This window comes from Fusarium flagelliforme, assembly GCF_020744385.1.
Source record: "Fusarium flagelliforme strain FIESC 12 MPI-CAGE-AA-0113 chromosome Unknown B0J16scaffold_3, whole genome shotgun sequence".
Classification (NCBI taxonomy): domain Eukaryota; kingdom Fungi; phylum Ascomycota; class Sordariomycetes; order Hypocreales; family Nectriaceae; genus Fusarium; species Fusarium flagelliforme.
The window spans coordinates 3,526,754-3,553,574 of NW_025763505.1; the positions used below are offsets into that span (position 1 = coordinate 3,526,754).

At 47.6% G+C, this 26,821-nt stretch overlaps 9 protein-coding genes across 9 annotated transcripts; 3 read left to right on the forward strand and 6 right to left on the reverse strand.

Moving 5' to 3' along the window:
* Window positions 1–206: 206 nt before the first annotated feature.
* Window positions 207–2,667, reverse strand: B0J16DRAFT_397081 (uncharacterized protein). Its single transcript, XM_046132302.1, has 8 exons — window positions 2,336–2,667; window positions 2,181–2,299; window positions 1,837–2,118; window positions 1,543–1,774; window positions 1,256–1,460; window positions 911–1,183; window positions 766–851; window positions 207–711 (listed from the first exon to the last, which is right to left on the reverse strand). The coding sequence occupies exons 1-8, from the start codon at window positions 2,594–2,596 to the stop codon at window positions 313–315; spliced, it is 1,857 nt and encodes a 618-aa protein (XP_045985001.1). The 5' UTR covers window positions 2,597–2,667; the 3' UTR covers window positions 207–312.
* Window positions 2,668–3,564: 897 nt separating this feature from the next.
* On the forward strand, window positions 3,565–5,370 carry B0J16DRAFT_318730 (ankyrin repeat-containing domain protein; the record flags this gene model as incomplete). The annotated part of the gene is made up of 3 exons (XM_046125469.1): window positions 3,565–3,679; window positions 3,739–4,057; window positions 4,125–5,370. The coding sequence occupies 3 exons, from the start codon at window positions 3,565–3,567 to the stop codon at window positions 5,368–5,370; spliced, it is 1,680 nt and encodes a 559-aa protein (XP_045985002.1).
* Window positions 5,371–5,991: 621 nt separating this feature from the next.
* Window positions 5,992–7,125, reverse strand: B0J16DRAFT_338805 (uncharacterized protein). Its single transcript, XM_046127483.1, has one exon. It carries the CDS (start codon window positions 6,931–6,933, stop codon window positions 6,112–6,114), a length of 822 nt encoding a protein of 273 aa, XP_045985003.1. The 5' UTR covers window positions 6,934–7,125; the 3' UTR covers window positions 5,992–6,111.
* A 993-nt stretch (window positions 7,126–8,118) lies between these two features.
* On the reverse strand, window positions 8,119–12,383 carry B0J16DRAFT_338806 (uncharacterized protein). The gene is made up of 6 exons (XM_046127484.1): window positions 11,694–12,383; window positions 10,310–11,632; window positions 9,320–10,255; window positions 9,008–9,262; window positions 8,699–8,963; window positions 8,119–8,648 (listed from the first exon to the last, which is right to left on the reverse strand). Exons 1-6 carry the CDS (start codon window positions 12,187–12,189, stop codon window positions 8,213–8,215), a joined length of 3,711 nt encoding a protein of 1,236 aa, XP_045985004.1. The 5' UTR covers window positions 12,190–12,383; the 3' UTR covers window positions 8,119–8,212.
* A 2,849-nt stretch (window positions 12,384–15,232) lies between these two features.
* On the reverse strand, window positions 15,233–18,264 carry B0J16DRAFT_413500 (uncharacterized protein). Its single transcript, XM_046133377.1, has 13 exons — window positions 18,018–18,264; window positions 17,759–17,962; window positions 17,505–17,705; window positions 17,292–17,428; window positions 16,937–17,238; window positions 16,811–16,844; window positions 16,349–16,756; window positions 16,137–16,280; window positions 15,945–16,082; window positions 15,845–15,895; window positions 15,756–15,796; window positions 15,573–15,701; window positions 15,233–15,520 (listed from the first exon to the last, which is right to left on the reverse strand). Exons 1-13 carry the CDS (start codon window positions 18,173–18,175, stop codon window positions 15,323–15,325), a joined length of 2,145 nt encoding a protein of 714 aa, XP_045985005.1. The 5' UTR covers window positions 18,176–18,264; the 3' UTR covers window positions 15,233–15,322.
* A 254-nt stretch (window positions 18,265–18,518) lies between these two features.
* B0J16DRAFT_285013 (nuclear protein Es2-domain-containing protein) lies at window positions 18,519–22,838 on the reverse strand. The gene is made up of 3 exons (XM_046124038.1): window positions 21,490–22,838; window positions 21,325–21,331; window positions 18,519–20,909 (listed from the first exon to the last, which is right to left on the reverse strand). The coding sequence occupies exons 1-3, from the start codon at window positions 22,807–22,809 to the stop codon at window positions 18,742–18,744; spliced, it is 3,495 nt and encodes a 1,164-aa protein (XP_045985006.1). The 5' UTR covers window positions 22,810–22,838; the 3' UTR covers window positions 18,519–18,741.
* Window positions 22,839–23,647: 809 nt separating this feature from the next.
* B0J16DRAFT_264572 (Metallo-dependent phosphatase-like protein) lies at window positions 23,648–25,254 on the forward strand (the record flags this gene model as incomplete). Its single annotated transcript, XM_046123364.1, has 5 exons — window positions 23,648–23,782; window positions 23,847–23,927; window positions 23,978–24,413; window positions 24,463–25,068; window positions 25,121–25,254. 5 exons carry the CDS (start codon window positions 23,648–23,650, stop codon window positions 25,252–25,254), a joined length of 1,392 nt encoding a protein of 463 aa, XP_045985007.1.
* A 136-nt stretch (window positions 25,255–25,390) lies between these two features.
* On the reverse strand, window positions 25,391–25,993 carry B0J16DRAFT_107816 (uncharacterized protein). Its single transcript, XM_046121383.1, has one exon. The coding sequence runs from the start codon at window positions 25,964–25,966 to the stop codon at window positions 25,526–25,528; it is 441 nt and encodes a 146-aa protein (XP_045985008.1). The 5' UTR covers window positions 25,967–25,993; the 3' UTR covers window positions 25,391–25,525.
* A 136-nt stretch (window positions 25,994–26,129) lies between these two features.
* On the forward strand, window positions 26,130–26,820 carry B0J16DRAFT_370977 (Spt4/RpoE2 zinc finger-domain-containing protein). The gene is made up of 3 exons (XM_046130379.1): window positions 26,130–26,273; window positions 26,340–26,593; window positions 26,652–26,820. Exons 1-3 carry the CDS (start codon window positions 26,199–26,201, stop codon window positions 26,683–26,685), a joined length of 363 nt encoding a protein of 120 aa, XP_045985009.1. The 5' UTR covers window positions 26,130–26,198; the 3' UTR covers window positions 26,686–26,820.
* The last annotated feature ends 1 nt before the right edge of the window (window position 26,821 follows it).

Here is a 26,821-nt window from a genome sequence, read left to right on the forward strand (position 1 = left end):
GGATTTTAGGGTTATCAGGAAAATTCGGCCGAATTCGACGTTCATTTATAATTCCTCATATCGACTGTAGGGTATCCGACATAGCAACGTAAACAGGAGACCTGACCCATGCAGACTAACATCCTCACCACTCTCACTATAGTATCATAGGAATTTAGAGATGTTGAATATACTTGAATATATATACAATGTATTCTAGTGTGTGGTGAATATTTTACCCTTTAGGTGAGAAAATAAGGTAAAAAACAAGACGTGGTCTATATATATTTCTTAGTGGCCGATGAGCCGCTTTACCTGACTGTCAGATCAGTCTCAAACATTGGTGTTGGTGCCGGTGCCGGTGTTGGCTCCTCCAGTCGTGTTGTAGCTACCCAGTATTATGCCCTCAGAAGAAACTTCAGTTCCATCCTCGTTTGGGGAAGAGATCTCATCATCTTGGTTTGGACCTGTCTTGCCAAACAATGGTACAAGTTTGTGAAATTGCAGGCGAACAAACTCCAGCTTCGACCGTCTAAACACTCTCCCTAGATACTCCAGATCGGTGCCGTGGGTTTGTTCGACAAGGAAAAATATGAGAAAAAAAGATATGACATTAAGGCCAGAAAAGACGCCAAGCGTGCCGCCAAAGTTTATCCCAGCCACAAGTAAAGGCTGGAGCCAAGCGAGAAGGCCTGCGAAGACGAAGTTTATCGTTATCGCGAAAGAAGCGCCCTGATTATCCCGTATTAGTCAATATTTCGGAATCATAAAGATAGGACAGCTTACCGTTTCTCGATAGGCCAAGGGAAAGCTTTCAGCTGCTAGTACAAAGGGGACAGGGCCCATGCCAGGACTGTAAAAAGCTGTGTGAACTATACAAATTTATCAGTTAAACATGTTGTAGATAAAAGGTGATTGATGGTTTGCTGACAGAAGATCCAGAAAGCGACGACCTCAATCTTCACCCGACCGTAGCTCACTGCTGCCGCCATCAACCCAATTGCCATGCCCGGGATCGTATAGAGAAGAATCTTTCGTCTGCCTAAAGTATCGATGTAATAGATAGCTGGCAAGCAAAAGAGAAAGTTCACAAATCCAAATATCAAGTTGTATATCATCGCTGCCAGGACTTGACCACTGTCGGGAACATCACCGGGAGCGATCCCCACGAGTGTGGTTCCGCCGTAGAAAGCCATGAGATTTACTGTCAACGATTAGTTGTCAACCATGTTCCTACCTAGTAACACATGAACGGCATGGATCTGGGATGACTTACTGCCTGAGAGTTGCTGTGATAAAGCCACAATGCCAGTGGTAATTGCTGCGTTGCGAAGACGACGGAGCTTGAAGATATCATAATACCTCGTTACGTAGCGAAGAGAGCTGCTAACGTTACTGCTTAACCCACCATCAGCTCCTTCCATGCTAATCTCATTAGCTATTCCCTGGTGTGTCGCGAAGAGGTCGCGATCCGCTTGGAGCTATAAATTCTGGTCAGATACCGAGTTCTGTCCCATTGCAGTAAGGGATAGGGAGGAAAAAGAAAGGGAACTCCGATTTTACTTTTGTATTTCGTAACTTCTGCAAAGATGCATAGGCTTTCTCAGGACTGTAGTTCTTTGAGCCCGGCATTAAATGATATCGGAAAGACTCAGGGCATCTATATGCAACTAATATCAGAATTAGTGCGAAGACTGCAGGGGAGCCTAAAATCAAGCGGAGAGTCAATTTCTTGTCGTCAATCTGGTCCAAACAGATATTCACAACGAAGGACGACATGATGCCGAACGCAACCCTGGACAAGTTTTAGTTGAGCACATGTCCCAAGATAACGAGATAGGCGTGTATGAGGCTTACCACAACTGCCACATTAGAATGTGAGAGCCTCTCCAAGATCCCACTGCAGTTTCAGCTGCCAGGATCGGGGTACTGGTTGCTTTGACACCCATACCGACGCCTCCGATGATGCGAACACCTGCTAAGAGAGCCCAGGAGCCATCTCGAACTGGAGCGTTGTCCGAAGTTGGAAGTGGAATACACGCTGATCCTATTGAGGATGCAAGAATGAGAAAAGCAGCGACAATAATAGCACCGCGACGACCGAATAGTGTGTTGAGTGGTGCAGCAAGAGGGCAACCTCTTCACTTTGTAAGTACTTGGTCTCAATACGATTATATAGAAAAAGGAGTAAGCCAACTTACAAGACTGCGGCACTGAAGTATACGGCAGCATTTGCGAAAGCAAATCTGGAGTTGACAGGCCGGTCACTGGAGCTGCTAACCCAGTATCTTGCAAATAGATTTGCACCATTCTGGCTACTCTGGACAAAACCTTGCAGGAAGGCGCTGAGACTTACAGTCGAGACAACCGTCCACATACCCTTTTCGGAGAAGGGATTGTCAACCTCCTTGACTAGCGAGTCCTGTTCTGCCGCGTTCAAGGATGCGGGTGTGTCCAACCGGTGTCTTGCAGCGTTCTCATAGTAGTCTTTGTGATGCCAGACTTTAGCTGCCCGTTCAACTTCTTCCTCGGTAGGATAATGTTGTCGATTTCTGAGGGTATTTGAAGTTTCGTGATGAAAGCTCCTGACCGCAGCCTCGAGCTGTTCGTCGTTCATGTCGGCTTATTGCAAGCGTAAGACGGATGGTATTGACTGATCAGGAGAATTAGGAATGCTCACCATGTTCGTTGCCGGTGAGTTGTTCTTGAGATGCCATCTCTGACGGCTGGAATAGAGGTCTAAGAGTATTTTCAGTTTGAGATTTCCAGTCTTGGATGTTTGGTGAACGAGTACAAAACTGTGCTCGAGTCTTTCTGAGCTTGGAATGGACTTGCAGTATTTATCAATTCTTTCGAGTACTGGCACACAGCCGGCTGTGATCACCAGCCCTAATCTGCCTTTCAACACGGCAGGTTCCCCTGCATGCAAAGTGCAGCCTCGTTGCCCCTGTCCACATCCCAACCACTCAGCTATTGAATAGCCTCCAACAAGACGGCCTAGATCGTCTCACAGCATCCGCCACAAGTACGATAGTAATCAAATATCAACACAGCCTCGAATCAAAATCTCATGGGTAGCCAATAGCTTCCTTCTAGAGGCTCAGGGATACCTCAGCTTTCAGCAACGAGGCCTCACTGTCGTCTAACGTATCCAATAGCTAGACTGCATAGCCGCCACTTAATGCGCCCCTGGGGGCTTGGGACGTTGAAACGAGTGTACGGGCTTCAACAGCCTCCAGGACTGGACTTGGCATGAGATCGTGGTTATACTGCTAGGCCAAGTAGCAAGCTAAGCATTAGTTTTGTGTCCCACCATTTGAGGCTGTACGTGTAATCTTGTGACTTTCTGCCGCCAGCCTACGTTGAAGTTGTGAGGGGAGTTGGGACTTTCCAAAGTTCACCTGTAATCTGTTCTTTTTATAGCCATTCTCCTCTCCGCACTCTCCCCAGGCAAATCACATTAAACGATCCTCCGTGACAATCGCCCATTGTCTTGTAAGCTTCCTTATCGCATTGGTTTCTATTACTGATGAGTGGCCCATTGAAGCTCACTTACCAGGCTCTAGCTCCTCGAGACGACTCACTATGTCCGGCCCTGATGTCGCCGGCGTCGCGCTCACTGCCATTCACATCTGTGGTAAACTTGCAACTGGTCTATATACACTTATCAGAGAAGCTCGTGGAGCAACTAATGAAGCCCGTAAGTCAAAGGTTGTTCACCTGTTAGCCTGTGATCATGGATTAATGGCGATGTCTCAGACAAAACCCAACATGCCCTTGTTTCTTTGCACACACGCCTTGAGAAAGTCCGGTTCCTGTTCAAAACAACTACAGCTCAAGATGTAGAAGAAGAGTTATTTCGCAACTCTATCGAAGAAATCCTCCAGAACATCAAAAGGGAACTCGATGATCTGGAAGGTAAACTTCGGCTTGACAGTATTCTGTCTTCGAAAACCTACATCGGTAAAGCCTGGGATAAACTGGCAATTAGACTGGACGAAGGAGATATTAAGGAGATCCAGGCACGAATCGCTATGTGGGAGAGCAACCTACAAACACATTTTGATTTAATATCATTGTGAGTCACTTTCGTCCACCCTTGATACCCCATAAAGTTGGTTCCTTGGATCCTAACCGATGTATAGGTCATCACAGCTGAAAACACAGAGCGGCCCTAACAATGTGCAAAACAATATCATAATGATGAAGACGGTATTTCAGAATGCTCGAAACACCGAACGACTATATAGAATGGAAGTGGCTGAATCTTGCACCAGCCGAACGATCCGACATGAGGGGACTTTGAGCAGCACAGATCACGGGAGCATCGTTGGAAGCGACACTGAACCCAATTATTTGATCGCTATAGAAAGATGGCTTGAATCAATCGATCAGGGACCTCCTTCCAACCAGCCACTCGAACAGAACATCACGTCTTGTTCGTCTGTCATAGACGAGGACTTTCTCAAGTGCCTTGACTCTATGAGTGCTTCCGTTTTAGAGGATCAGAACCATTTCACGATAGGAGGAGATATACAGTTCTTATCGCCGCCTTCAATTATCAGAGACTTCTCCATAGGAACCCCGAGGATAACGATACCCTCACCAGACTCGGATGCTGCAAGGATTCGCGCTTGGTGTGAGGATCAGGGATTCGATATCAACTCCCCCGACTTCGGGTACGACAGGATCAATGACATGGCTCCCGACCACCTGAAGGGTTTCTCTCCGATTCATCAAGCCATAAATACGGGGAATAATGAGATTCTCAAAAGTATGTTATCCAGCCCTCATTATAATCTGGAGGTTAGACTGGAAGCCAGAAACGATAACGCAACTCCTCTGCTCTTGGCGTGCTCCAAGAGAAACACTGGAGCTCTTCGTCTCCTTCTTGAGAAAGGCGCCTTAAGAAACACAACCGACGACAATGGCAAAACTGGTCTACATCGATGTCAAAGTTCAGTCTCTGGAGGCAAAGACTTTGCTCGCCTTCTTCTAGACTCTACGGGCGTTGATTCACTTGATGTCAATGCACATGATCAATACGGCAGGACAGCCGTACACATAGCTGTCCGGATGGGCGATATCGAAATGCTTGAATACTTGCTTGACAAGAAACAAGCAGATGCAAACTCGCGTCAAGCAGATGGATCAACGCCCCTTATTCTCGCACTGAAACACAACAAAATCAACCCCAGAAGACACGATATTGTATTTACGCTACTTGACAAAGGTGCCAATGTCACGTTGAAGAACAACAAGGAGGAGACAGCCAAGGATATTGCCAAACTTACCAAGGTCGATGGTGATAAGCGTGTCTTGAAACTTCTAAAAGCCTACAAGACCATCAATGAGACCGTCGGAACAAGCCGTTCGAGCAGAGCTTCATGAGTTTGATCACAAAAGAATGTTCATACATACCGCAACTGCCTACGTTAGTGATCTGGAGCAAGTGGAGGTAAGATAAGGTATCTAGAGTATGGAGAATATCTAAACTAATTTAACTCTAGGAATTACCGATTTACATTTATTATCTGCATAAAGTTTTCATACTCCTCGCGTCAATATACCTAGTAAGACCTATACTGTTACTAAGTACCATCCTATCGTCAAGAACTGCCTGCCCCCATGGATCCATTGCCACCAAGATATTGCGCTACGTCCTGACTGTGCTTATATACTCAATTATCCTCATAAGCTAACACATACGACCATACCTACCAGAAAATACGGGATCCCGTCCGCTCTCCCATAGTCAAGCTGGTAAGGGGCGGATTAGTAGTTGGGTCGGTGACGACCAGCGAATCCCCGCTGTTGTATGTTTTTTTTTGTATCTTTTTACCTTCATATTTAGAAGTCCCGAAAGGTCCTTAACAAACAGCCTTTATCTTTTTACAATGCTTAGATGTCATATGTATGTCGATGTGTCTTAACGCTGGGCTATAGGTGTCTACCAAGAATCCTCAGAGTTGGAGGAGTGGTGGTGTAGCTAAGACGAATACGCAAAGCTGCCAAATGTGATTGATCAAGTAAAATGTCTTGAGAATTGAAAATCTATAGGAACTCTATTTGGAACATGGATATCATCAAAGAAAAATCGCTAACCCAACACACCATAATCCAACAAACCACTTAGGATACGGCCGCGGCCACGGCGGCTGAACTAGCAGAAGCTGAAGAAGCCGACGCACCAGCTGTAGCGTTATCCCTCTGGACCTTCTGCCAGATAGACATGCAACTCATGACAGTCATAAGAGCCCACATATTTCCCAACTCGCCTGTCGCACCGCTTCCTCGGAACTGAAGCTCTCCAACACCTGACATGGTCTTCCAGCAGCTGGCACTTCCCCAGACAGCCACGATCTCCTTGCCATCACTAGTATAACCCTCGCCGCTGCTGCTCTTCTCATCAGCAAGATCATCCTCGCTGGATGAGTAATCCTCTTTGGTGTCGGTGCTTCCGAGACGGACGAGCTTGTAACCACCCCATCGTGATTGTCCGACACTCTTAACTTCAGCACCGCGCGAGCGACGCCATTCAAAACGCTCGACGCGCTGCTCTGGACCGTTGCCGACCAGACAGCCGAACCAGAAACGACCCTTCAATCCCTGGGGTCGACGCAGAGTCTCTTCATGGACACCATTGCCTGTAGGGGAGGGCATTGTGATTAGATAATCGTCGTGGTATTTCTTGATTCTTGAAGATGTTGCGACGGGGGCCGAGTCGGCGTTGGGGCCCTTGTGAATTATGATATCGCCGTATAAGCCCTTGGGGAAGCTAAGGGTATACATGGGCTCAGCGTCGGGTGGGCCAAGAATGATGTTTCTGCTTGTAGAACAGCAGGCATATTTCCTCCATGAGCTTTGGTATGTCATGCGGATGATAGTAGGGATGGATTGGAGCTCCTCATCTGAGAGCTGGTAAGGAGAGAGTTTTGAGTCTGAGTTGCCCATTGTGTGATAAGGTAAGAATTGTTTGTAAGTGAGTGAGTGAGAGATGGTTGAGATTGGATGATTGTCTTGATTGTGTTGATGATATCTTGTAAAAACTGGCAAAGCCTTCAACTTATATATTCAGGAGTCTGATACTCAGCTACGATAGAATAGGTAAATGGTGATATAGAGCGAGCGCTGCATCAATACTGTTTTAGGAATAGATCGACGAATCCTTCAGGTTTCCTCAGCGCCGCTGAGACACAGCCGCAATCTTAGCTCGATTCCATTGATACCTGTCGGTGTTGGCGGCATATTATGACGTGGATAAGACCGAAGGCGCCCTGTAAGGCTGGTCAATTCCCCCCATTCAGGGTCCAATCAGAGCCCTGCACAATCGATCGTGGTTACGGAAACGGGAAATATGAGGACCATCAATCTCTAGGTAGCTTCAGGGAAGTTGTCTGAACCTACTGCGCCATCGAGGGCCCATCCAATGCTACTGTAGATATTTGCATAGCCTTGGACTAATTGTAATGCTGTGCAGTAGAGTTTCATTCTGTTTGATTAAATGATATGCATTTGCCCTTCCCTAGTTGATATCGAACTTATTCCCAGCGCTGCAAATCAACACATTTGGGTTGATGATTCTGTTGCCGTCCTAACCGTAAATTATATTTCTCTTATCTATGGGTGACTTGATTTAACCATAAGTACTAATACTATTATTATATATTGTTTCTCTTGTCTGGTCTATCTGTAACCCCCAGGCACTTAAAGACACCAAGACCATGGATTCATTGGCACTTGCCAACTCGCCTGAAAAGACCCAACAATTTTATGACCTCAGTTCACGGATGCATCATTTTCAAGTGTAGAAGTTGAACTTTCTCTCTGATGCCAAGTGTTCATCATAGGTCACACCCTCGAGATACTACAACCGAATTCAGTTGATAAGGAAAGAGAAAGAGAGAAGTGGAGAGATCACAGGTGCAATTTATACCATGCGTAAAGATAAAGTTTGAAGACACCTCGTCGCGCTCTGGTTGATGCTGCACAAGGTTCCAAATTAGCATCTGTCCGATACCTAGGTGACAGAATAATTATCTTCTAAGGCTTAGGCTACTATGGATGATAAAGTAGCCCAAGAGCTGTCTAAGCTAACTTAAAGTGACCGAATTATTTCGTCTCTTATACTTTTTGGGGGCCAATTCTTCTGATACACTAAGGTCTGTGTGATCAAAAGTGTATTTATTGACGAGTACGCCTTTGCGCCTATCTACGAACTCAGTGTCGTTTCTCAGAGATACCCAGATTCGTTCGTTCCCATCGCGTTTCCACCAATGCAGACCTCGCCAGCATCTCTGCAATAAAGACACTTCTTGGTCTGACCGGTAGCTCTGCACCGTAATCCCATCTGCTCACATCTTTCGCACTGGCTTTTGCATATAGTTCGGTGTACTACCTGAAAGGGGACTGCTTTAATGATTTTGCATCCAGGGCAAGTAAAGGTTGGCGAAACCGAGAGTTCACAGTCTGCACCCGAGGCGGTACAGTTGCTGCATTTGTCACCTGCGAGCCTCTGCGAGTCGCAGCTGAGACCCTGCTCCTCACACCTTCGGCATTGCCCTAAGCATTTCCATTTCGCACACGTTTTAGCCCCATCCTCTGTGAGGAAAAGGTCTTTGCACTTCGGACACTCAAAGAGGGTGTCGACACCAGGGTCATCCCGTGTTCTATATCCGAGTTAGCAATATTCTAGGGACGAAAACTCCACAGCACTTACGCCCATTCGCTTCGGTACTTTTGCTCTATGGCGCTGAAGTCGTCTCGCATCATTTCCTTGAAGGATAGTGGCTTTACAGTGTATTCGCTATCGCGCAGTCCGCTTGCCTCGCGAAACTTTGCAGTCAGTCCGGCGGCAGTCTCGTTCCACAAAGCGTTCTTTTCCTGGGCTTGTAGCCACAGCCAACCTGTCACGTCCACCTCCTCATCAGGATTCTGATCAGTCTGCGAACAAACGTAATCACGAAAGATCTTATACATTTGCACTGGACAGTTAGCATCTCTCTGTCCGATCTATTCTAATACTTACCATTATCTTTTAGACCTATGGATGGTGAGGCTCCAGACATGAGAAGCTGGATTTGTGGCTCGTCTTTGAAGACTCGTTGAGTCATGGTGTGTACTGACCTGACTCTCTGTTTTGCATTTCCCTCTGGAGCGGGCCGGCCGTGCTCTGATAGTACTTGTATCGTAATCGCATTAATGTTGACCGGACCGGCGCCTGGTGCGTGAGCTCTCCGAGCCTTAGCGACCTTGAGCAACACAGATAACTCGATGTCGCTTGCTGGTTTCTTTTAGCACTGGTCATATGATGAAGTAATGGACCTCAAAGAAGACTTACTTGGGAACGAGAGTGCCTTTCTGCTCCAATCTGTGTCCCGGTTCCGATTGTCATCGTACCTGTGGTAGACTTGAGCGATATACTCATCGCAGGTTAACGGTGTATCGTCATCAGGAATAGGTCGAGCTGGCCGCTGTGTTCTGGGTTTGACGAGTCTGCCGGGAAGCGTAGTGGGAGGAGCTTCCTTCAAGGCCCGACAGTACTTGTCAAATTCATAAAGAAACTCCAAATCGTTGCCTTCTCCCACGTTTCTCCCAAAGACGAAACTCTCCGATTTCTCAAGGCTCTTTCCTTTTTCCTTCTTTCGAGAGGATTCCTTATCCATCTCTACTGGTAGGAGTTCAATCCTCTGCAGCGGCTGTGGACGATACTCCTGTAGTTGCTCGACCACGCTCGACAAACTCGCAAGATCGGTTTGGACTTGTTGATCTGGTTGCGAAGGACCTGGACTCATGAAGTCTTGTAGCCAAACACAATCAGAGCCTGGAGTTTTGGAGGTAGCCGTGCCCTTGTTGTCAAGAGTCGGCCAAACCGGCGGCGTGCTCCATGACTCCCAGATCTTTGAAGTTATCAGGCCGCTTTTCACATCATCTAGTGAGAAACCAGTACTTCTACGCAACCAGATCATAAAATCCGCAGAGTTCGTCAGAGTTTCTGAGGAGAAATTCACATCATGGTGGTGCTGGATATACTTGACGAATTTCGCCACAGTTTGCTGAAGTAGTATCAAAATTGTCTTGTGCCTTGCTGGTTGCGACAGAGGGCTAGTAAAGGACAGCCTGCCTTCTAGAACCTGGATTTGAGGTGTACCGTATTTCCGGTTACTCAGATACTGTACCAGTTCAGATCGACTTAATTGGAGTATAAACTCGCCCATTGCGCCGGATATAGGTTTGAAGTCGATGGTGATCTCATCCTGTTGCCCGGAGAACGAGTCTACCGTAATATTTAGCCCATATCCTAGTTATCTTGAAACAAACCTGTACTTACCTCGCAAGAAATGTAGGTTCCGGGGGATCAACGAAATCAGGCTAATACCATAATCATGTTTTAAGCCATTCGTCCAAATTTTCTGCATCTCGGTTGGCGTACAGTAGCGGGTAAGGCCCGCGGGTAGTAGCTTCTGGGCCTCAATAACAACTTTCTGCCAATCGATCAACGATGTCTTTATGTGGTATAGGGACTGGGGTGTATCGGGCGCTTCAATGATTCCGTCAGCGGAAGCATGTCGGATAACGGCTGCCATGGTCGGTAGTGTTAGTTCATCGAAGGGTTCCTGGTAGACTTCTCCATGTGCCTTGAGGATATTCTTGTAAATCGTACGAATGCGGATATGGCTGCCGCGTTCGTGTGATGACAAAGAAAGATCCAAATTATGCTCGATTTCGATCCTTCGCATGTCCTCATACAACAGTCTTCTCTTCCGCGTGTCCAGATAAAATTGATTCAACTTTTCGTAAACGAGATCTTGGATGCGTATGAAATTGTTGTAGTTTCCAGTAACAACGCTCTGGTTTAGGAACACGTTCGAGGCCTGAACCATCGGGTAGGCCTTGTTCAGGACCATGAAGTTCGTTTGGGGACAAGGGACCAACTGGGCCTCTTCTTTGAAGTAGCGCAGAAGGGTTGCGCTGGTTCGTGAGAATAAGTTGCTTCCAGCGTCGGTTGGACATAATGTCCCAGTAAAAATCATGTTAGCCTGCTCACAAACATAGGCAAGAAACCGAGAAAACCCTGATACTGTTTCATCTTGCACGGCCGGGAATCTTTGCAAGGGATAGAAGGCGTGTGATGCATTGGGAAGTGTACCAATCTCGTAAAAGAACAAAGCCTTTTTCTTCTTGTTCCGCCGAAGAGATATGATGTCTTCATGGTCTTGTTGTAGCATCTCTTCGTGATGCTCCAGGCGACCCTCTTCGCCTCGGGAGCCTGTGGCGCTCCCGAAGTAGGAGAAGAGCATCTCCTTTTGGTCACTCAAGAACACGGCCACCATGTAGGCCGTGTTGTAACGGGACCCATCATAGTCTGGGTCATTCGTATCTACTGGTCTGAGTAGTTTCACGATTTGGCGGGACCACTTGTTCTCAGCCATCAGAACTTGGACATCTAGTGGCTGATTCTTCGGGTTACAGAAACGCCGCCTTAGTCGAAGCCTGTCCTCTTGTCGAGCATTTGCGACTGAAAAAAAGTACCAGCTGCGGTTGATGCCATACTTGTTCGCCAGAGATAAGGTCATTGACAGAACTAGTCTTGCATTAGCGAGGAGAAATCTGTCCCAGCGCGCCTCATATTCTGTTAGAGTTGCAGTAGTATCTAGAAGAATAATTAATATCAAAGTTAAGAATTTGGTTTCTGATGGGGGTATATAGCTTACCTGCGCTCATCTCTGGTTGCTTCATTAGAGCCGGCGATGCGGCCTCAATCGACTGATCAATCTCCGAAAGATAACGATACCCGTGCAAAAGCTCCTGGTCAAGAAGTTGCTCCATCCTTGCTAATACTTTGTTGCTGTCCTTCATATCTTCAGGTGTAAGAAGAAGTTCCGGCAAGTCAACCTCGTCGTTAGCTTCCTGAGTGGCCTCTTCCAATACTTCAGCATCCTCTCGGGGAAGTAACTTGGGCACATCGCTGGGAAGTTCGTCGTCGTCTGGTACGTTCTGTTCTTGTGTTTGGTATTGTTGACCATATATGAAGCCGACCTTCTCTCGGTCGCTGTAGATGGGATGGGTAAGGCGTCGTTTCGTGTCTAGACTCACAATTCTTGCAACGGTGATCAGAACCCGGTCCTCGTTAATTGGCCTTCGCCAAACGTCGGGTGTTCCATCTTCCCTCATCAAATTGTTCACCGTAGAAAAAGACCGAGAGCCCATTAATGTATCGATGAAGCCGAACCGGCTGCTGGTAAACAACGAAAGGCAGAGGTCGATGAGTTGTAACTCGCACTGAAAGGTTGTGCTCAGACTATCCACAGTAACTTCCTTCACTATTGTCGACTCCGCCAGCTGCTGGAGGGTAGTTGAAGCCTCTTGATTCAACGGAGAAAGGACGCGTTCTATCAATGGCATCAAAGTACTTTTGAATCTTCGGAAGTCTTCTTTGCGCTGGAGGGCGAAATGTGCTGAAGTTCGAATGGCCTGGAAGAGGGCGATTTTTAGACCGCCCTCGTTCGGTCCGCTTACCTCGCAAATCGCAATGCAGCTTGCTCTGGGGGATGCGTTGCGAATCACAACGCATTTGGGCTTTGAAGAGTCACCGGGCGGTGCAAAGTACTGCGTTAAAGAATTCCAAGCTGCCTCGGTGATTTCTTCTGGGTTGTCTAACGCATCCGCTAGCTCACCTGGAAGGTAGACAATGTTAGATCCATCTATGTTAGTTGCAAATGCGTGGATGATCCGGTCAAAGAGTGCTGGGGAGATCCTATCGCGTCTGTATAGTTGGAGTATGTCTCTAATAAAGAAAGCAGGAGATAGCTTAGCATCGTTGAATCTCGAAAAAAGCCCTGCTCGGAAACAATCTGCAACTGCGGGTAGGAGGAACTTGGCGAGTTTAGTCTGCGAATCACCCCCCTTCTTCATTTCCTCTAGGACGTCTTGGTAGCGTTTGAGCTCGGGTTGTGACAAGAGTTTGTCGATACTCTTCTTACCAAGCTCCGCTCGTGTAGAACTTGGAAGTGACCCACGAGGTCCATGAATATTGGAACTCGCCCAAAATGCTCCTCGAGTACTCTTTCTCTCTCGAGACTCCTTGTCGTAGTCATCTGCCAGTTGGAAATCGGTATTGTCAAGATATGTTAGGGCGTATCGTGTTTCCCGTCTAGGTCGATGGTTATTGTCTACCACTGGCCGAATGTTTCTCCATTCGACTAGTGGCACTTTCAGGCCCTGGAGGGCTGACCATTGAAGGTTATCGTCGGGAAGAATAGACATTGCGTCCCCGAGCAAACAACCCACAGCCTTCACCAAATCGCTGCACCCAGCATGCAGCTTCAAACTTGCCCGGATATGTAGTACGGATGGCACAGTCTCCACGGTTCTTGCGGGCAACTCGGAGACAAAGTGTGCAAAAGCGCCCTCGAACCGGTGATGGCACTCATCTGGGAGCCAGTGCGAGACGTCTTCTAGAGTGATTAACGGCGACTTTCTCGCCTTGTCATACGGCGGACGGAAGAGCCGTTCGCCAAATGTATTATCCATCCATACTTGATCAAGAAACATCTTCGGGTGTCGGTGACATTTCTCATAATGTTGACGGATAAGATTCAAGAGCTCTTCTTTGTCAACTCTTGCCAACTCAATATCCCATGGCGAGGCACCGAGAGTAAAAGCCCTGTTCCAGGTATCAAGCCATGCTTGGATACGTCCAGCAAGAAGTCCGTTGTACGTCTGTCCTGTTTTCAGGTCCGAGAGACCTGTGATGGCATTAAAACATGCTTTCTCGTCCTCTTCCAGAATTTCGGCTACTTCAGCCTCTATATCTTTCACGAGGAAGGACAATGCGTTTATCGTGCGCTTCACAAAAACTTCTAGGTCTGGTTCTGTCTTGTATTTTCCTTGGGTGAGATCATCTCCAATCACCTCAATCAACCTCTGTAGCTCGTTGAATGCGGATAGATTCTCCAAGTACTCTTGATCCAGTAATGGTCTAGGGAGGTTCTCAATCGGCTGGTTGTGTCCAAGTTGCAATTGTCGCTGCTCAAGACGCGAAGGACCAGAAACAGGAGGTTCCGGAGACGTGTTTTGCGCAGATTGCTTCGTCCTTTTACGGTCCGGACTCAAGCCAGTGCTGCTTCGGATGGATTGTTTGACGCTTCTTTTGCGTCTCTTGCCTAAAGGCATATTGTCACCGGTCTGACAAGTGCAATGAGAACCAGATAGGCCTTTGCACTGGTTAATGTCTGATCTCAAGGTTGTAAAGGCAAATGACTCAGGAGTTTACTCTTGAGGAGGAATAAGTTGGCTTACAGGTAGTGGAAGAACAGGATCAATGTAATCAGAGGATTGTCTAGGCTGTTCGATATCTTGGGGATACTCTGTCGATCTGGGAATGCTAGATGAAGAGAAGGGAGAGAGGTACGGGAAATAGTAAAGAAGTTAAGGAAAGAGGAGGAGGAAAGCTAGATAGCAGCCGGTAGAGACTGGCAGCAACTGGCAACTAGTAATTACTGGCAGTGACTGGCAACTGGTAATCACTGGCAGCAATATAGAAACTGGCGATAACTGGCAGTGACTGGAAACTGGCGATAACTGGCAGCAATATAGAAACTTGCAGTAACTGGCAATAACTGGCAGTAATCTATAGACTGGTAATAACTAGTAGAACAACTTATAGCAACTGACAATAACTGACACTGACTGACAATCACTGGCACTAGCCCAGGACATAACTGGATCTTAACATTTTCATCAGGCTGCACTGCCAAACTGTAAACAGATACTGAGTAACACAAGTAGGCAAGCAACTTAGTAAAACATACATTTACTGTTGTACACTGTGCCTTTCCTGTTTTTTGGAGTATATTCCCGTCTGCTATGCGTAGATAGGCTGACTATGTGCATATAATCAGAAGAAAATAACCTTAGATGACATGATTGAATATTTCCAAATCTAGAGGTAGGTTTATAATCCTTGCTCTAGCTTCAAAGTCGCATTATGGAAACCGCCGAATGATGGGCTCAATAGTGTTTTCATTTGACATAAGCACCCCTAAGGCAAACCACCGCTGATATCTTACAGAGTGTTTAGCAAGCCGCCTGATAATGTCTTATGGTCAAAGAAAAGGAAATCTATATTTTTGTTTGAGATGTGCGCATGCCAGAACTATTCTTATCCATAAAATGACTAGCTTGCCTCAGCACTTTGTTTGATAGGGGGAGAAACGCCGAACATCACTTTGTTTAGAAAGACAAATATCGACGGGTACTTGCTGCAAAGCATATACATCCCCGTCACTAGGGAAAGGGATAATAAAAGCTAGTTGTATTCTTCACTCCTCATAGTACGATGCTACTTAGAAGCCGCGGCCTTCTTCTTCTCCAAAGCCTTTTCCATAGCCTCGACTCTTTTATCAATCTTCTCAAAAGACCAACTATTCCATGGTGAGGGGTAAACCAGAGGTCGAAGATCAAATCGGTGATCGTCTGGAGAGTAATTCTCGACATGGACAGCAGGTGTTGCCACAGCTTGTTTGTGTCTGTTGATATACTAAATAATTGTTAGCTCAGTCAATAACAAGTTTGGCCAAAGGAAAACATGCGTGGAATCCGTGGAATCGCTTGACTTTGGTGGCAACTTCTCGCGGGGTCAGTTTGCCCTCGCCGCCCCATTCCTCAAGAAGTCGGAGGAACATGCCGTATGGGCCGAGTTTGCTTTCTTTGCGTAGACGCTGTGGTATTTGTGAGTTTTACTGTCTGTCAATATGGAATTTCTTTTGACTTACTCCGAAGCGAGAGAGCTCGTCATATGTCATACCCATATCAGCTGAGATTGTGTTAGCAAATTGCTATCAAACAAACGAACATGACTCACCTTCGTCACTTTGAACGTAGTCTGCGGTAATAGGTTCAAGCTCGGCCGTAGCTGTATCGTGTTAGAATCATAACGTTGCGAATTTGAGGGCTTGATGTACGAATAGCGTGGATAAACTCTTCCAGGATAGGCATATCAAAGCTCTTGGCGGACCAGGCGATGAACCTCTTCAAGTCCGTCTTACTAACGCTGCCGATAGGGTTCACATCGGCCGACGAGCAATCGTACTTGGTAAGATCTGGGGTATGCTGTCAGCCAATGTCATGATAACTCTCCTGGATAGGTTACGCACATCCTCGTAGGCACTCGTCCACGTTGCTGGATCCAAGAACAAGTAGACTGCCTCCTCCTGGTCGCTGTCGTACTGTCGGCAGCATTTGGGCATAGTAATAGGCGATGACCATACGGCTACGGGCCTGAATGTTTTGTAGAGCCACTGTCGAAATTAGTATATCGATCAAAATGAAGGTCATAGTATGACTGGAAAGGGGTGGATCAGCATACAGTTCTCAGTTGCTGATCCTCCATGGACCTTGAATTTAGGCTCAAATCCCGTGCCCTGGGTGAGCAGGTTCTTTGTGGCATTGAAAGTATCGTCGATGTTCATGTCAGTGTGGTAACTTCCAATTCGCTCGGAGAGATCCTTGGCACGCTGGCGTGTCTCCTTGCTGCTCTGCTTCTCCATACCCATGTAGACAGTGTGAAAGATCTGGTTACAGAATTCCTCAGCAGTTTCGGGCAGCTTATCAGAGTACACAGCGATTCGCTTGACGTCCTCAATGACTTCTTCGTTACCCGCCTTGATGGCCGCAACAACAAGCCGACACATGCTGAAGACGATAGTGGCGGTCGCACATGAATCGATACCTCCAGAAAGGGGTACAAGGTAACCAGAAGCCTTGCTTCGTCGTACTGTTTCCAATTAGCCTCTTGATAGCTTGGCCAAGCTCGATAAAAGGAACTCACAGTAATCCCAGAGCCAGCAAGCTGGACCAAGGGCCTAGATTGCGCGAAAGATTAGCATAGGTCCTCGTAGAGAGATTCATGATTGCCACAGTAGAAACACGGAGAAGGGGTTCCGTAGGCACTTACAATTTCTTCCTCGGGGACATGATACCTGGCTGGTCTAGGAGGTGTTGGAGCTCGTAGAAGGTCAATGTCAAGGTCCTCCGCGCTTAGACTAAAGTCGACCTCGATTCTTTCATACACAGGTGCTTGGACAGCCTGGAAGTTGCGAGATGGGGCAAATCGGTAGGCACGAACTTCTTCGAGATCCACGGTCGCGGTAACCACTTCAACGTCGTCCAAGCTGAATTGAGCACCTTGGGCCACAATGTTGCCGTTCACCATGATAAGGGACGAACCATCGTAAAGAAGTCTGTCTCCATCGGATCCTAAGAGAGTATGAGATTAAGTAAGATGTGTGTAAGGATTGAGATCAAGTTACCGGACTGGTTGGCGTATAGATAAACACCGCCGCTCTTACGGGTTGCTTCGGAGATCAGGGCGATACGCTCATCGAGCTTTCTTAATGTGTGGTGAGAGCCGGATGAGTTGGTGAAGATTTCGACACCATTGAGGGCCCTAAGCGATATAGTCAGTTATCTTACACATTTGTTTCATCTCTTCCAGGGGGGATTGAGGCTTCATTGGAACATACATGTTGATGTGAGGTGCCTGAGGAGTGAAGAGTTCCTCGCACGTCTCAGCAGCGACAGTTGTGTCGTTGAGAGATAGAACAACATCACCAATAGGAACTTGTCGAACACCTTGGTGCTTCTGCAGAGCAGGAGGAAGGTTGTACTGCTCTACATATCTCGGTCTGTTCCAGGGAGTAAAGAAACGGTTCTCTCTGAAGTTTCTGTAGGGTCGGGTCAGTATATGAGTATCCCTCCTCGGGTAAGTACTACACACCCATCATTGGCGAGATAGATCTTGGGGCGAAGGCAAAGAAGCTTTCCGTCGAGGATAATGGCACGGCAGTTGTACCGACAACCCCTGTGCATAAGAGGAAGACCGACATCAATGAGGATGCCATGGAGTTCGGTATCAGTCAAGATTGCGAGGAGTGATTCCAAGGAGTGCTCATAGACGTCAGCCTCAAGAAAATGGTCTAAACTATTAATCAATGTCAGAACCCCTTCACTGTATTAACATGGGTCAATAAACCTACCATCCATAACCTGTAATCTCAAGCTCAGGGCCTGTTCTCAGAGTAGCTCCAGCTTCCTTGGCCAGGATGATACTCTTCCGGATTCTCTTGAGGTTGCCTGCCCAATCCAACACCCATTGATTGAGGGAACATGTCGCCAAAGTGATCAAATCCGCCATCTTGAACTGAAGATGCCGTCGATAGAAAAGCTCTTGGGTGCAAGTTTAGGTAGGTTTGACTGTAACTACTACCTACCCATAAAGTGGCAGGTGGGCCTTTGATTAGGTTATGTATTCGCGCGGGGTACAGGGCAAGCTTAGGTAGGTGCGATAGCGGCATACCATACGCCCTATAATATGCGTCAAGCATTCCAACTTGACTTACTAGAAGACCTTTAGAATATCAATTCCAGGAATAAATTTATCATGTTCTCTTTACCTTAAACATTCTCTTCTTAAGTAATCAGGTACTTACTCTATACATACTTGAATGATGTTCATGATGCAAAATCTCATAATGACTACCTCACCGATGCCCCACTAGATCTGTCTCAAACCACCAAATACCGATTGTCCGAGGACTTCAACTACTGCACTAACCGTTTTCATGGTTTGTAACTTAAAGAGACATATCTTCATAGACTTCATATTCTCTATTCTACGTCCATCGCCCGTTTTATACTCTAAATAGTTATACATGGAATTATATGATACATGATACATGGTTGCATTATCTCTTCGTCCACTCACTTACTGTACCCTCCTTTGGCGAGAGCCTCCTCGAACATCACCTTACAAGGAACCTTGCTACCCAGCTTTGCGCACAAAAGGAAAGCACCGCTGAGCTTGCGGTGCAGACTGTATGTCTCTTCAGGTGGGGGCGCAAGTCTCTCTTGAAGCATCACAGGGATCAGTGCTTTCACACGCTCTGTGATGGTCTGGTCCTTGAAGTCGTAGACATCGGGCGCGTTGGCAAGGAAAGGTTCAGCGAGTGTGAGAACAGACTTTGTGTGTGCCTCGACCATAGTACGGCTCTCATGGCCTGTCAGGTAGCCCAGACTCTCAGACAACTCCTTGACAGCGGCCTTGTCGGACCGAGAAGCCGCAGCAAGAAGCTGTACATACTGGGTAACAAACTCATCAGGATACTCGCGAGAAGCTCCAAAGTCGAGCAATTCAAGCATATTGAGGTCCGCGTTATAGAGGAAGTTTGTCCAGTTAGGGTCTGTTTGCATGAAGCGAAACTCGGTGATCTCACGGAGGCAAAGTCGAAGAATCTGTGTGCCGATCCAGTCGCGCTGCTCTTGAGTAAAGGATGTGATACGGGTCACACCAATACCGTCCATGAAGTCCATAGTGAGGACTTGCTTGCCGGATGCTTCAGGATAGACACTCGGTACCATGAAAACATCCTTCTCAGACGATCCAAGAAGCTCCTTGTAACGCTGAGCGCATTGAAGCTCGCGCTCGTAGTCGCACTCCCATCCAAGCTCCAGTCGAGCATTGTCAATTGTCTTGTTGAGATATAGACCTCTGGGGAGGAGCTTGGTTGCTGTAAGAAGAATGCTGAGATTGTCGAGATCCGAGTTGATTGAGTCAGCAACACCAGGGAACTGAATCTTGACAGCCACTCGCTTGCCGTTTTTCAAAACTGCTTTGTGGACCTGTCCAATTGAGGCCGCAGCAATAGGTTTCTCTTCAAACTCACTGAACAACTCTCTCCACTCGGGACCGAGATTGGCGACAAGGACCCGATCACGCTGCCAGGCGGGCATATAATCAGCACGATCCTGAACGCGTTGAAGGACCTGCTGAATAGGAGCCGGAAGCATCTTGGTGTCCTGGAAACTCATCATCTGACCAAGCTTCAAAGCAGCACCTCGCATGCGCGAGAGTTTAGCAACCAGGCGCTCCATGTTGCTCTCACTCAAGAGGACGGATCCCTGACCACCGCCACCAAAAGCTCGGCTGAAGCCTTCGGTCATGGCACCTCCCAACATGCCAGCAGCAAGGCCACCATAGTTCCATATTCGGCTGATACGCGACGAGGGGACACTGGACTCTCTCAGAGCATATGGGGTTTCTGAGGGCGCTACTGCATCTCCAGCAATCTCTTTTGCGGCCTGAATGACGTCTTCGTCGATCTTGTTATCAACTTCAGGGACAACCGGAGCGACCTTCTCTGGTTCAGGTTCAGGTGTCTCCTCCACAGGCTTTGTTTCCGCAACCTTCTCATGCACCGGCGCAGGCTCCTGCTCTACAGACTTCGCAGGTTCCGTAGGTTCCACATATCTTTCAACGGGTTCTTGGGGCTTCTCGGGCTCCGCATCGAAGATATCCTCTGGCCGGGGTGGGGGAGGAGGCCAATTTCTCATGGGATGCTCCTTCACGGGACCTCCAGCTCCAGGTCTTGCAGGCGGTGCACCAGGTCTGCCTTGCTTTCGTAGAGAGTCGAGAACCTTGGAGCCCCGTGCCGTATGGAAGATGTTGATGTCGACTCCGGGTGGTAGATCGAGATCATCCTCCTTAGCCGGTTCGGATGTAGCTTGTTGCTGTGGACTCGGCCTGAGATTCGGTATCGGACTACTAAATGGAGCTCGTTCGGTGCTTGTAGGTTCCGGCTGGACATTTTGTCTATCTTTCGCCGTCTCAATTATAGGATCCGCCTCTCGTGCAGTCTGCCCGTAAGTCACGTCATCATTCGGCCTTGTAGCATTGTGTGTCGCATCTGCTGTCGGTGGGCTTTTCTGAGCATTTCGCTTTCTCAATGCCGCAGCGACGCTCGATGTTCGGCTATAAGTGTCGATCTGGCGACCTCGAAGAGCGACATGCTTAGCGGCGACGCCTCGAGAGGCATTGAGCACGGCTGCGAGGTCGATAGCGAAGTCGACGAACCTCATCGGGTCGATAAGGCCTCAAAGGTCCAGAAGCGCATTGAATAGAGGTAATTAATGGTATCTGGCGTGCTGGCTTTGGCTGCCAGCTTAACAAGGTGGGTTGCTGGTTCCAAGGTTCGACGAAAAAAAGTCCATGACTTAATTGATGGGTCATGCAACTAAGGGGGTTAAGCACATCAACTGCCGAAGATGTATTGATCCAAAATAATATCTAAATTCAGGCACAACTAGATATGAAGAATAGGACAGCTTCAGTATTTACATAGAAATTACGAACTAATAAAAGAACATCCCGATAACCTGAGCATGGACCGAGTATAGAGCTGGACAAAGCTTAGACAAACCGATCAAGGCATCATATCTTTATGGCGGCTTGTAGACTGTACATGAGAAACCAAGAACAATTGGAAACCTGGTTACTATTAATAAAACATCTTCTCTCTATGGTTGTTGAAGCATTCCGCTTCGTGAAATCGCCCTGAAAAAACTGCACTTTCGTCAAGCTGCAGTAACCAATAACGCCGACGCCATGCTATAAAATACATATCAAATTCGAAGTCCTTACTTTGGTCCCGATGTTGAGCCAGGTCTCTTAACTGATCGCAAAAGAGATCCTCTAGGAGTCATGGGCTTATTAGACTGTCCAAATGAACTCCCGCTTGATCCGCGTCCAGGTGTGCCAATTTTGCTCCACAGCCTTTGTGCTGCTGGTGTCAGGCCTCCAGCAGATACTCGAGGGCTACTCGGGAATTTGGGGACTGGTGTTTTATCGACCCTCCCCGTCAGTCCATTCCTTGTGGATTCTTTTTTCGATTGCGATATCCGGTCCACCATACGTTCATGTAGACTCTCTCTGTCGCGTTGCTCCTGCAAGCGGAAAGGGTTTGGCGTTGCATCTCCGGGACCCAAGTTGATGATGGGTGCAGGAAGTATCGGCTCATCTTCATCATCCTCGTCGTCGACAAAGGCGTAACCATTCACTCTTGGCGTCTCCCCTCCGGTGACACTTGAATCTTGGTCGCTCTTCCTGGGCCTGCCTGCGATGGCGTCTCGCACTGCAGACATGGTGGGAGATGGTGGTCGTTGTATGACGCGTGGCTCAGGCATTCTGGTGTTTGCGTATACAATCGATTTCGGCGCCATTTTTGAAGACTCCTCGGCTTTCTGAGAAACAGTAACAACTCCATCTTCAACTCCATTGGGTCTGAACATCAAATTGTTCTTAGGATCGGCATTCCAGGTATCTGGACGTGCCGGACGGTCGTCTTTGTCTTTGATAGCAAGACGATCGCGTTTAGAGCCGTCATCTATGAGGCTCCGCGTTTGCCCGATTCGATCTTCAACCTCCTTCTGTTTGATCATTTGCTTTGAGGGCAGTTTGTTACCGCGCCAAAGCCAAGCATACTTTTCGGCCTTTTTCTGGTTCTGCTTGTCAATAAGCTTGTAAAAGCTCTCATTGTCCTCGCTTGTATAAGTCTCCTGAAATTTGGACAAACTCATGTTGGATTTTAGGCGTGGTCGAGATTCGGGTATGTGTGAGGAAACAGAAGCTGGCGTATCGCCTCCATATGCTGAAGGTGTCTGGTCGCCAGGAGCGAAAGAGTTTGTTGGCTTTGAAGGGAGAGGTGTGTTTTGGCGTCCTGGAGTCATAACATGTTGAAGTCTTCGCCCTGCACTCGAGATCCAGGCTGAATCCTTTGACTCTAATGCGTCGAGATATTCCTGCTGTGTCTCTGTCTGTAGCAACCCCGGGAAGAAGTCTCGAGCTATGATCTGAGACAAAGTTTCCGTGTAGGTATCTTCATCGAGTACTTTCTTTGGCCTTTTTATCTTCTTAGCCGGAGGAGGAGGGGGCATCAAAGCGGTGTCCGACCGCTTGCGCACCAGCGCATTTAATGTCCCCGACCCTGACTCCATGATGTGAGTGACAGTAATCTGGGTTTGATAACGAGTAGGTATGAATTGTGAGTCGAGTTGTCGTGAGATTGGAATCGTTTAGTGGGGCAATTTCGAGATATGCAACTAACCGATTCTCAGGTACAACCAAGATTGACGGCTTACATAAATTTACCACGAATTCCAAATAAGTCGCGTGACCTTATAGCTACGTGATGTTCAGTTCAATGTCTTTCTGAAGAATAATATAAATTTGTTATGAATATTGATTTAGAGCTAAAGATATGGATTCTGCAGGTAGGTATGGTAGCCACTGAAACATGCTCCAGTTACATCCACAGACGTTTGATGTAGTCCAGGGTGGCGATTGATAAAAGATTCCCCGTCTTTTGACGCCTGTTCAGACGCTAGGCATTCCAGAGACAATGCCCGGACGATTTGCACCCAGGTAGGCAACCTATGCTTACAGGGGCCCTAGACCTATCATATTGGCTGAAAGCCCTGAAACCTCGCCCGTTAAGCCCCCGATGGAGCCGTCAAGTTCGGTTCATGACGCGCCGCCAGCGGGGGGCAAGTTAACTCCACCAAAAGCCGCCCGCCATCAATCTCCAAAACTTCTTTGCTCTTCCTCGCATTGTGGAACCGACCATTATTCGCAGTCCGCCTCGCTTCTGCAGCATTCCACGAGCTTATTCTTAACCTGCACACTTCAAATTCGAGTCCCTCTCTTTTTGCGACTGACTTGAGTGGTCGATACTGCGCTCGGCGCAAAACCACCAAAGAAACTACCCCTCCCCCTCCTCTCATCTTCCATCTCTTTCTCTGACGCCCACTCGACGAATCTTGAACTTCTCACAAAATGGATGCTGTCGAACTCAAGAACAAGGGCAACAAAGCCTTTCAGGCCGGAGACTACCCTAGCGCAGTCGAACTTTACAGTCAGGCTATCGAAAAGAACGACAAGGAGCCTACTTTCTTCACCAATCGAGCCCAGGTGCGAAGTCATACACAGGACTTACGACCGTGACATTGGACATTGTATTAACTTCAGGAACCAGGCATACATCAAAACTGAAGCTTATGGATATGCCGTCGCTGACGCCACAAAAGCTATTGAGCTTAACCCAAAGCTTGTCAAGGTTCGCCACGAACCATTGAAGCATGCAAGTTCGAATTCTGACCTAGGCAGGCGTTTTACCGACGAGGTCTAGCTAAGACTGCGATCCTACGACCCAAGGAGGCCATCGATGACTTCAAGACATGTGTTACTCTCGATCCCAACAACAAAGATGCCAGGCTCAAGTTGGAAGAATGCAAGAAGATTGTCCGGCAGTTGGCCTTCTTTGCTGCTATCGAGGTTGGTGATGAGCCTTCAGCAGCCGAGGGTCTCGACCTGGACTCAATGGTTGTTGAGCCAGGATACGATGGCGTGCGACTAGGCGAGGAGATGACACAAGAATTCATCGACGACATGATTGAGCGTTTCAAGAACGGCAAGAAGATTCACCGAAAATACGTCTACCAAATTCTTCTCGCTGTTAAGAAGATTGTCTACGATGAACCTACAATGGTTGAGGTGGAGATCCCTAGCGATGTCAAGCTTACTGTCTGTGGTGACACCCACGGTAAGAAATGTGCCTGCCAATGTCTTGTCCAGTTAACTAATCCTTACAGGACAATACTTCGATCTCATGGAGTTGTTCCGTCGCAACGGCACTCCTGACGAGAAGCACTGGTATCTGTTTAACGGTGACTTTGTGGATCGAGGCTCTTGGTCAACTGAGATCGCCCTACTTTTGTATGCTTACAAGTGGCTACGACCTAAGCAGTTCTTCCTGAACCGTGGAAACCACGAGACAGACGACATGAACCGGGTCTATGGTTTCGAGGGCGAATGCAAGGCCAAATACAACGAGCGAGTCTTCAAGCTGTTCTCTGAGAGTTTCTCTGCTTTGGCTCTGGCTACACTCATTGGCAAGAAGTACCTTGTTCTTCATGGAGGTCTCTTCTCAGATGACAGTGTCACTCTTGACGATATCCGAAAACTGAACCGACACGGCCAGCGACAGCCTGGACAGGCTGGCTTGATGATGGAGATGCTTTGGACTGATCCCCAGGAGGAGAATGGTCGGGGTCCTAGTAAGCGTGGTGTCGGTATGCAGTTCGGTCCCGACATTACCAAGAAGTTCTGTGAGAAGAACGGCCTTGAGGCTGTTATTCGAAGTCACGAGGTTCGCATGGATGGTTATGAGGTGCAGCACGACGGACGCTGTATTACCGGTGAGTTGATCCGGCTATCTATTTACAGCTTTGTCGCTAACATTTTCATTAGTCTTCTCTGCCCCTCGATACTGTGACTCGACAGAAAACAGGGGTGCTTATATCAACATTGGCCCCGATTACAAGCTTCAGTTCGAGCAATTCGATGCCGTGCCCCATCCTGACATTAAGCCCATGGTAAGTTGATGCACCGCATCCACATACATATCTCAACGCTAACACAATGCCAGGCATATGCGCAAAGCTCTCTCATGTCCTCTCTGATGTAGAAATGGCGGAGAGCTCGTAGAAAGAGAAATTGGCGGCGGTTTCAGGGTGTATTTGGGTCTCGGGCGTCTGGAAACGGTGCATTTGCAGGGTAGGCCGATGGGCGATGTACTTTCATACATTTATACCCCATCTAGATGATCAGATGAAGTTCCAGTTCAACGATGATGAATATAACAAATGCCACTCTTCAAGCATTCCAAAGTCGATTTTGTCCATCAGCCCCAACCATGGCGCCTAGCCAGTCCGAACATTGTCGCAGTTGAAGGCTTATTTGTTCGCCATTGTCGTTTGTGCCTCTCCAAGCTGTGATCGCTGCGGCGAAAGAACCAAGGTCTAGTCTTGGAATGCGAACCCATGCATGGTTATTTTCCACTTTAAGGATATCGATAGAGATAGCAACACCCGTAGTTCCTAAGAATTGTCGAAGAGCAGTTGTGCAGTAGCTTTTCAAGGAAAGATCGTCCAGGGCGACAGCTGAAGAACTGCTGGGAAGATCCGTCACAAGCTCTAGGTGGGCGTATGAGAAGGGTGGTTCCTTGATTGTGCAGGTGAGAATATCATGAGACTTCTCAAGATCTTTCTTTTGAAAGATATTCTTTTGACTCGGCTGGCGTGGATTTTGTGTCATTTTGAATTGAAAGACTGTGAAGGTTTCTGAAGGTTGGGTGTTAAGATCCATCTTCAATTAGAGATTGAAGTCCAGGTGAATATCGCAGTTAGTGCATACCCCGCTTATATGCATCACGACTCTTTATCGCCGCCTTTGTTGTCGCGAACTGGTCTGCGCTGAACAACTCTTCACGACCGCATTTCCTTTTCTACGCAAACGCCATAACGATCCTCTCTACAAAATCGCAATCATGTCGACCGTTCCATCCAGTACTGCGCGTAACCTTCGAGCGTGCATGATCTGCTCGATCATCATGACCAGCACTGTTAGTCCTACCATCACGAAATCTCCCCAGCACGAATCCAGTAAACTAACGTTTATCGACATCTAGCGCTTCCAAAACGAAGGATGCCCCAACTGCGAAGAATTCCTGCACCTCCAGCATTCCCAGGATCAGATCGAGAGCTGTACATCTACAGTCTTCGAGGGCGTCATCACACTCGCAAACCCGAGCGAATCGTGGATCGCAAAGTACCAGCGTCTCGACAGCTACGTGCCCGGCATGTATGCTATTAAAGTCTTGGGACAGCTTCCTGACGATGTTCGATCAACTTTGGAGGACGAGTATAGAATACAGTACATTCCGTAAGTCAACCCTCTAGATATAGTTGCATTGAATGGGGCTAATATCGTGGATTTGTAGACGTGACGGCACAGACGCAGAGAACGATGCTTAGATACGGCGATCGGTCGATGCGCGCAATAATTGGATCTACTGTTTCCGGCGAAACTGGCGTTGAAGGGATGGAATAGCAGTCTTTATGTAGAGATCGGAAAACCAAGAATCGTCGTTTTAATATATTGTAGTGGTAT

Bases quoted from the DNA above. Each gene is read 5' to 3' on its own strand.
- B0J16DRAFT_338805 (XM_046127483.1), bottom strand. From the start codon at position 6,933: ATGGGCAACTCAGACTCAAAACTCTCTCCTTACCAGCTCTCAGATGAG.
- B0J16DRAFT_285013 (XM_046124038.1), bottom strand. From the start codon at position 22,809: ATGGAGTCAGGGTCGGGGACATTAAATGCGCTGGTGCGCAAGCGGTCG.
- B0J16DRAFT_107816 (XM_046121383.1), bottom strand. From the start codon at position 25,966: ATGACACAAAATCCACGCCAGCCGAGTCAAAAGAATATCTTTCAAAAG.
- B0J16DRAFT_338806 (XM_046127484.1), bottom strand. From the start codon at position 12,189: ATGGGCTCTCGGTCTTTTTCTACGGTGAACAATTTGATGAGGGAAGAT. The intron at 9,263-9,319 runs GTAAGTCTTCTT...AAAAGAAACCAG, and splicing joins AAAGGCACTCTCGTTCCCAA to CAAGCGACATCGAGTTATCT. The intron at 8,649-8,698 runs GTAAGTGCTGTG...ACTCGGATATAG, and splicing joins AAGTACCGAAGCGAATGGGC to AACACGGGATGACCCTGGTG.
- B0J16DRAFT_413500 (XM_046133377.1), bottom strand. From the start codon at position 18,175: ATGGCGGATTTGATCACTTTGGCGACATGTTCCCTCAATCAATGGGTG. The intron at 17,429-17,504 runs GTATGTTCCAAT...TATATCGCTTAG, and splicing joins CAGGCACCTCACATCAACAT to GGCCCTCAATGGTGTCGAAA. The intron at 15,797-15,844 runs GTGAGTCATGTT...ACACAATCTCAG, and splicing joins CTACGTTCAAAGTGACGAAG to CTGATATGGGTATGACATAT.
- B0J16DRAFT_370977 (XM_046130379.1), top strand. From the start codon at position 26,199: ATGTCGACCGTTCCATCCAGTACTGCGCGTAACCTTCGAGCGTGCATG. The intron at 26,274-26,339 runs GTTAGTCCTACC...ATCGACATCTAG, and splicing joins CGATCATCATGACCAGCACT to CGCTTCCAAAACGAAGGATG. The intron at 26,594-26,651 runs GTAAGTCAACCC...GTGGATTTGTAG, and splicing joins TATAGAATACAGTACATTCC to ACGTGACGGCACAGACGCAG.
- B0J16DRAFT_397081 (XM_046132302.1), bottom strand. From the start codon at position 2,596: ATGAACGACGAACAGCTCGAGGCTGCGGTCAGGAGCTTTCATCACGAA. The intron at 1,775-1,836 runs GTAAGCCTCATA...AAACTTGTCCAG, and splicing joins ATTCTAATGTGGCAGTTGTG to GGTTGCGTTCGGCATCATGT. The intron at 712-765 runs GTAAGCTGTCCT...CGGGATAATCAG, and splicing joins CCTTGGCCTATCGAGAAACG to GGCGCTTCTTTCGCGATAAC.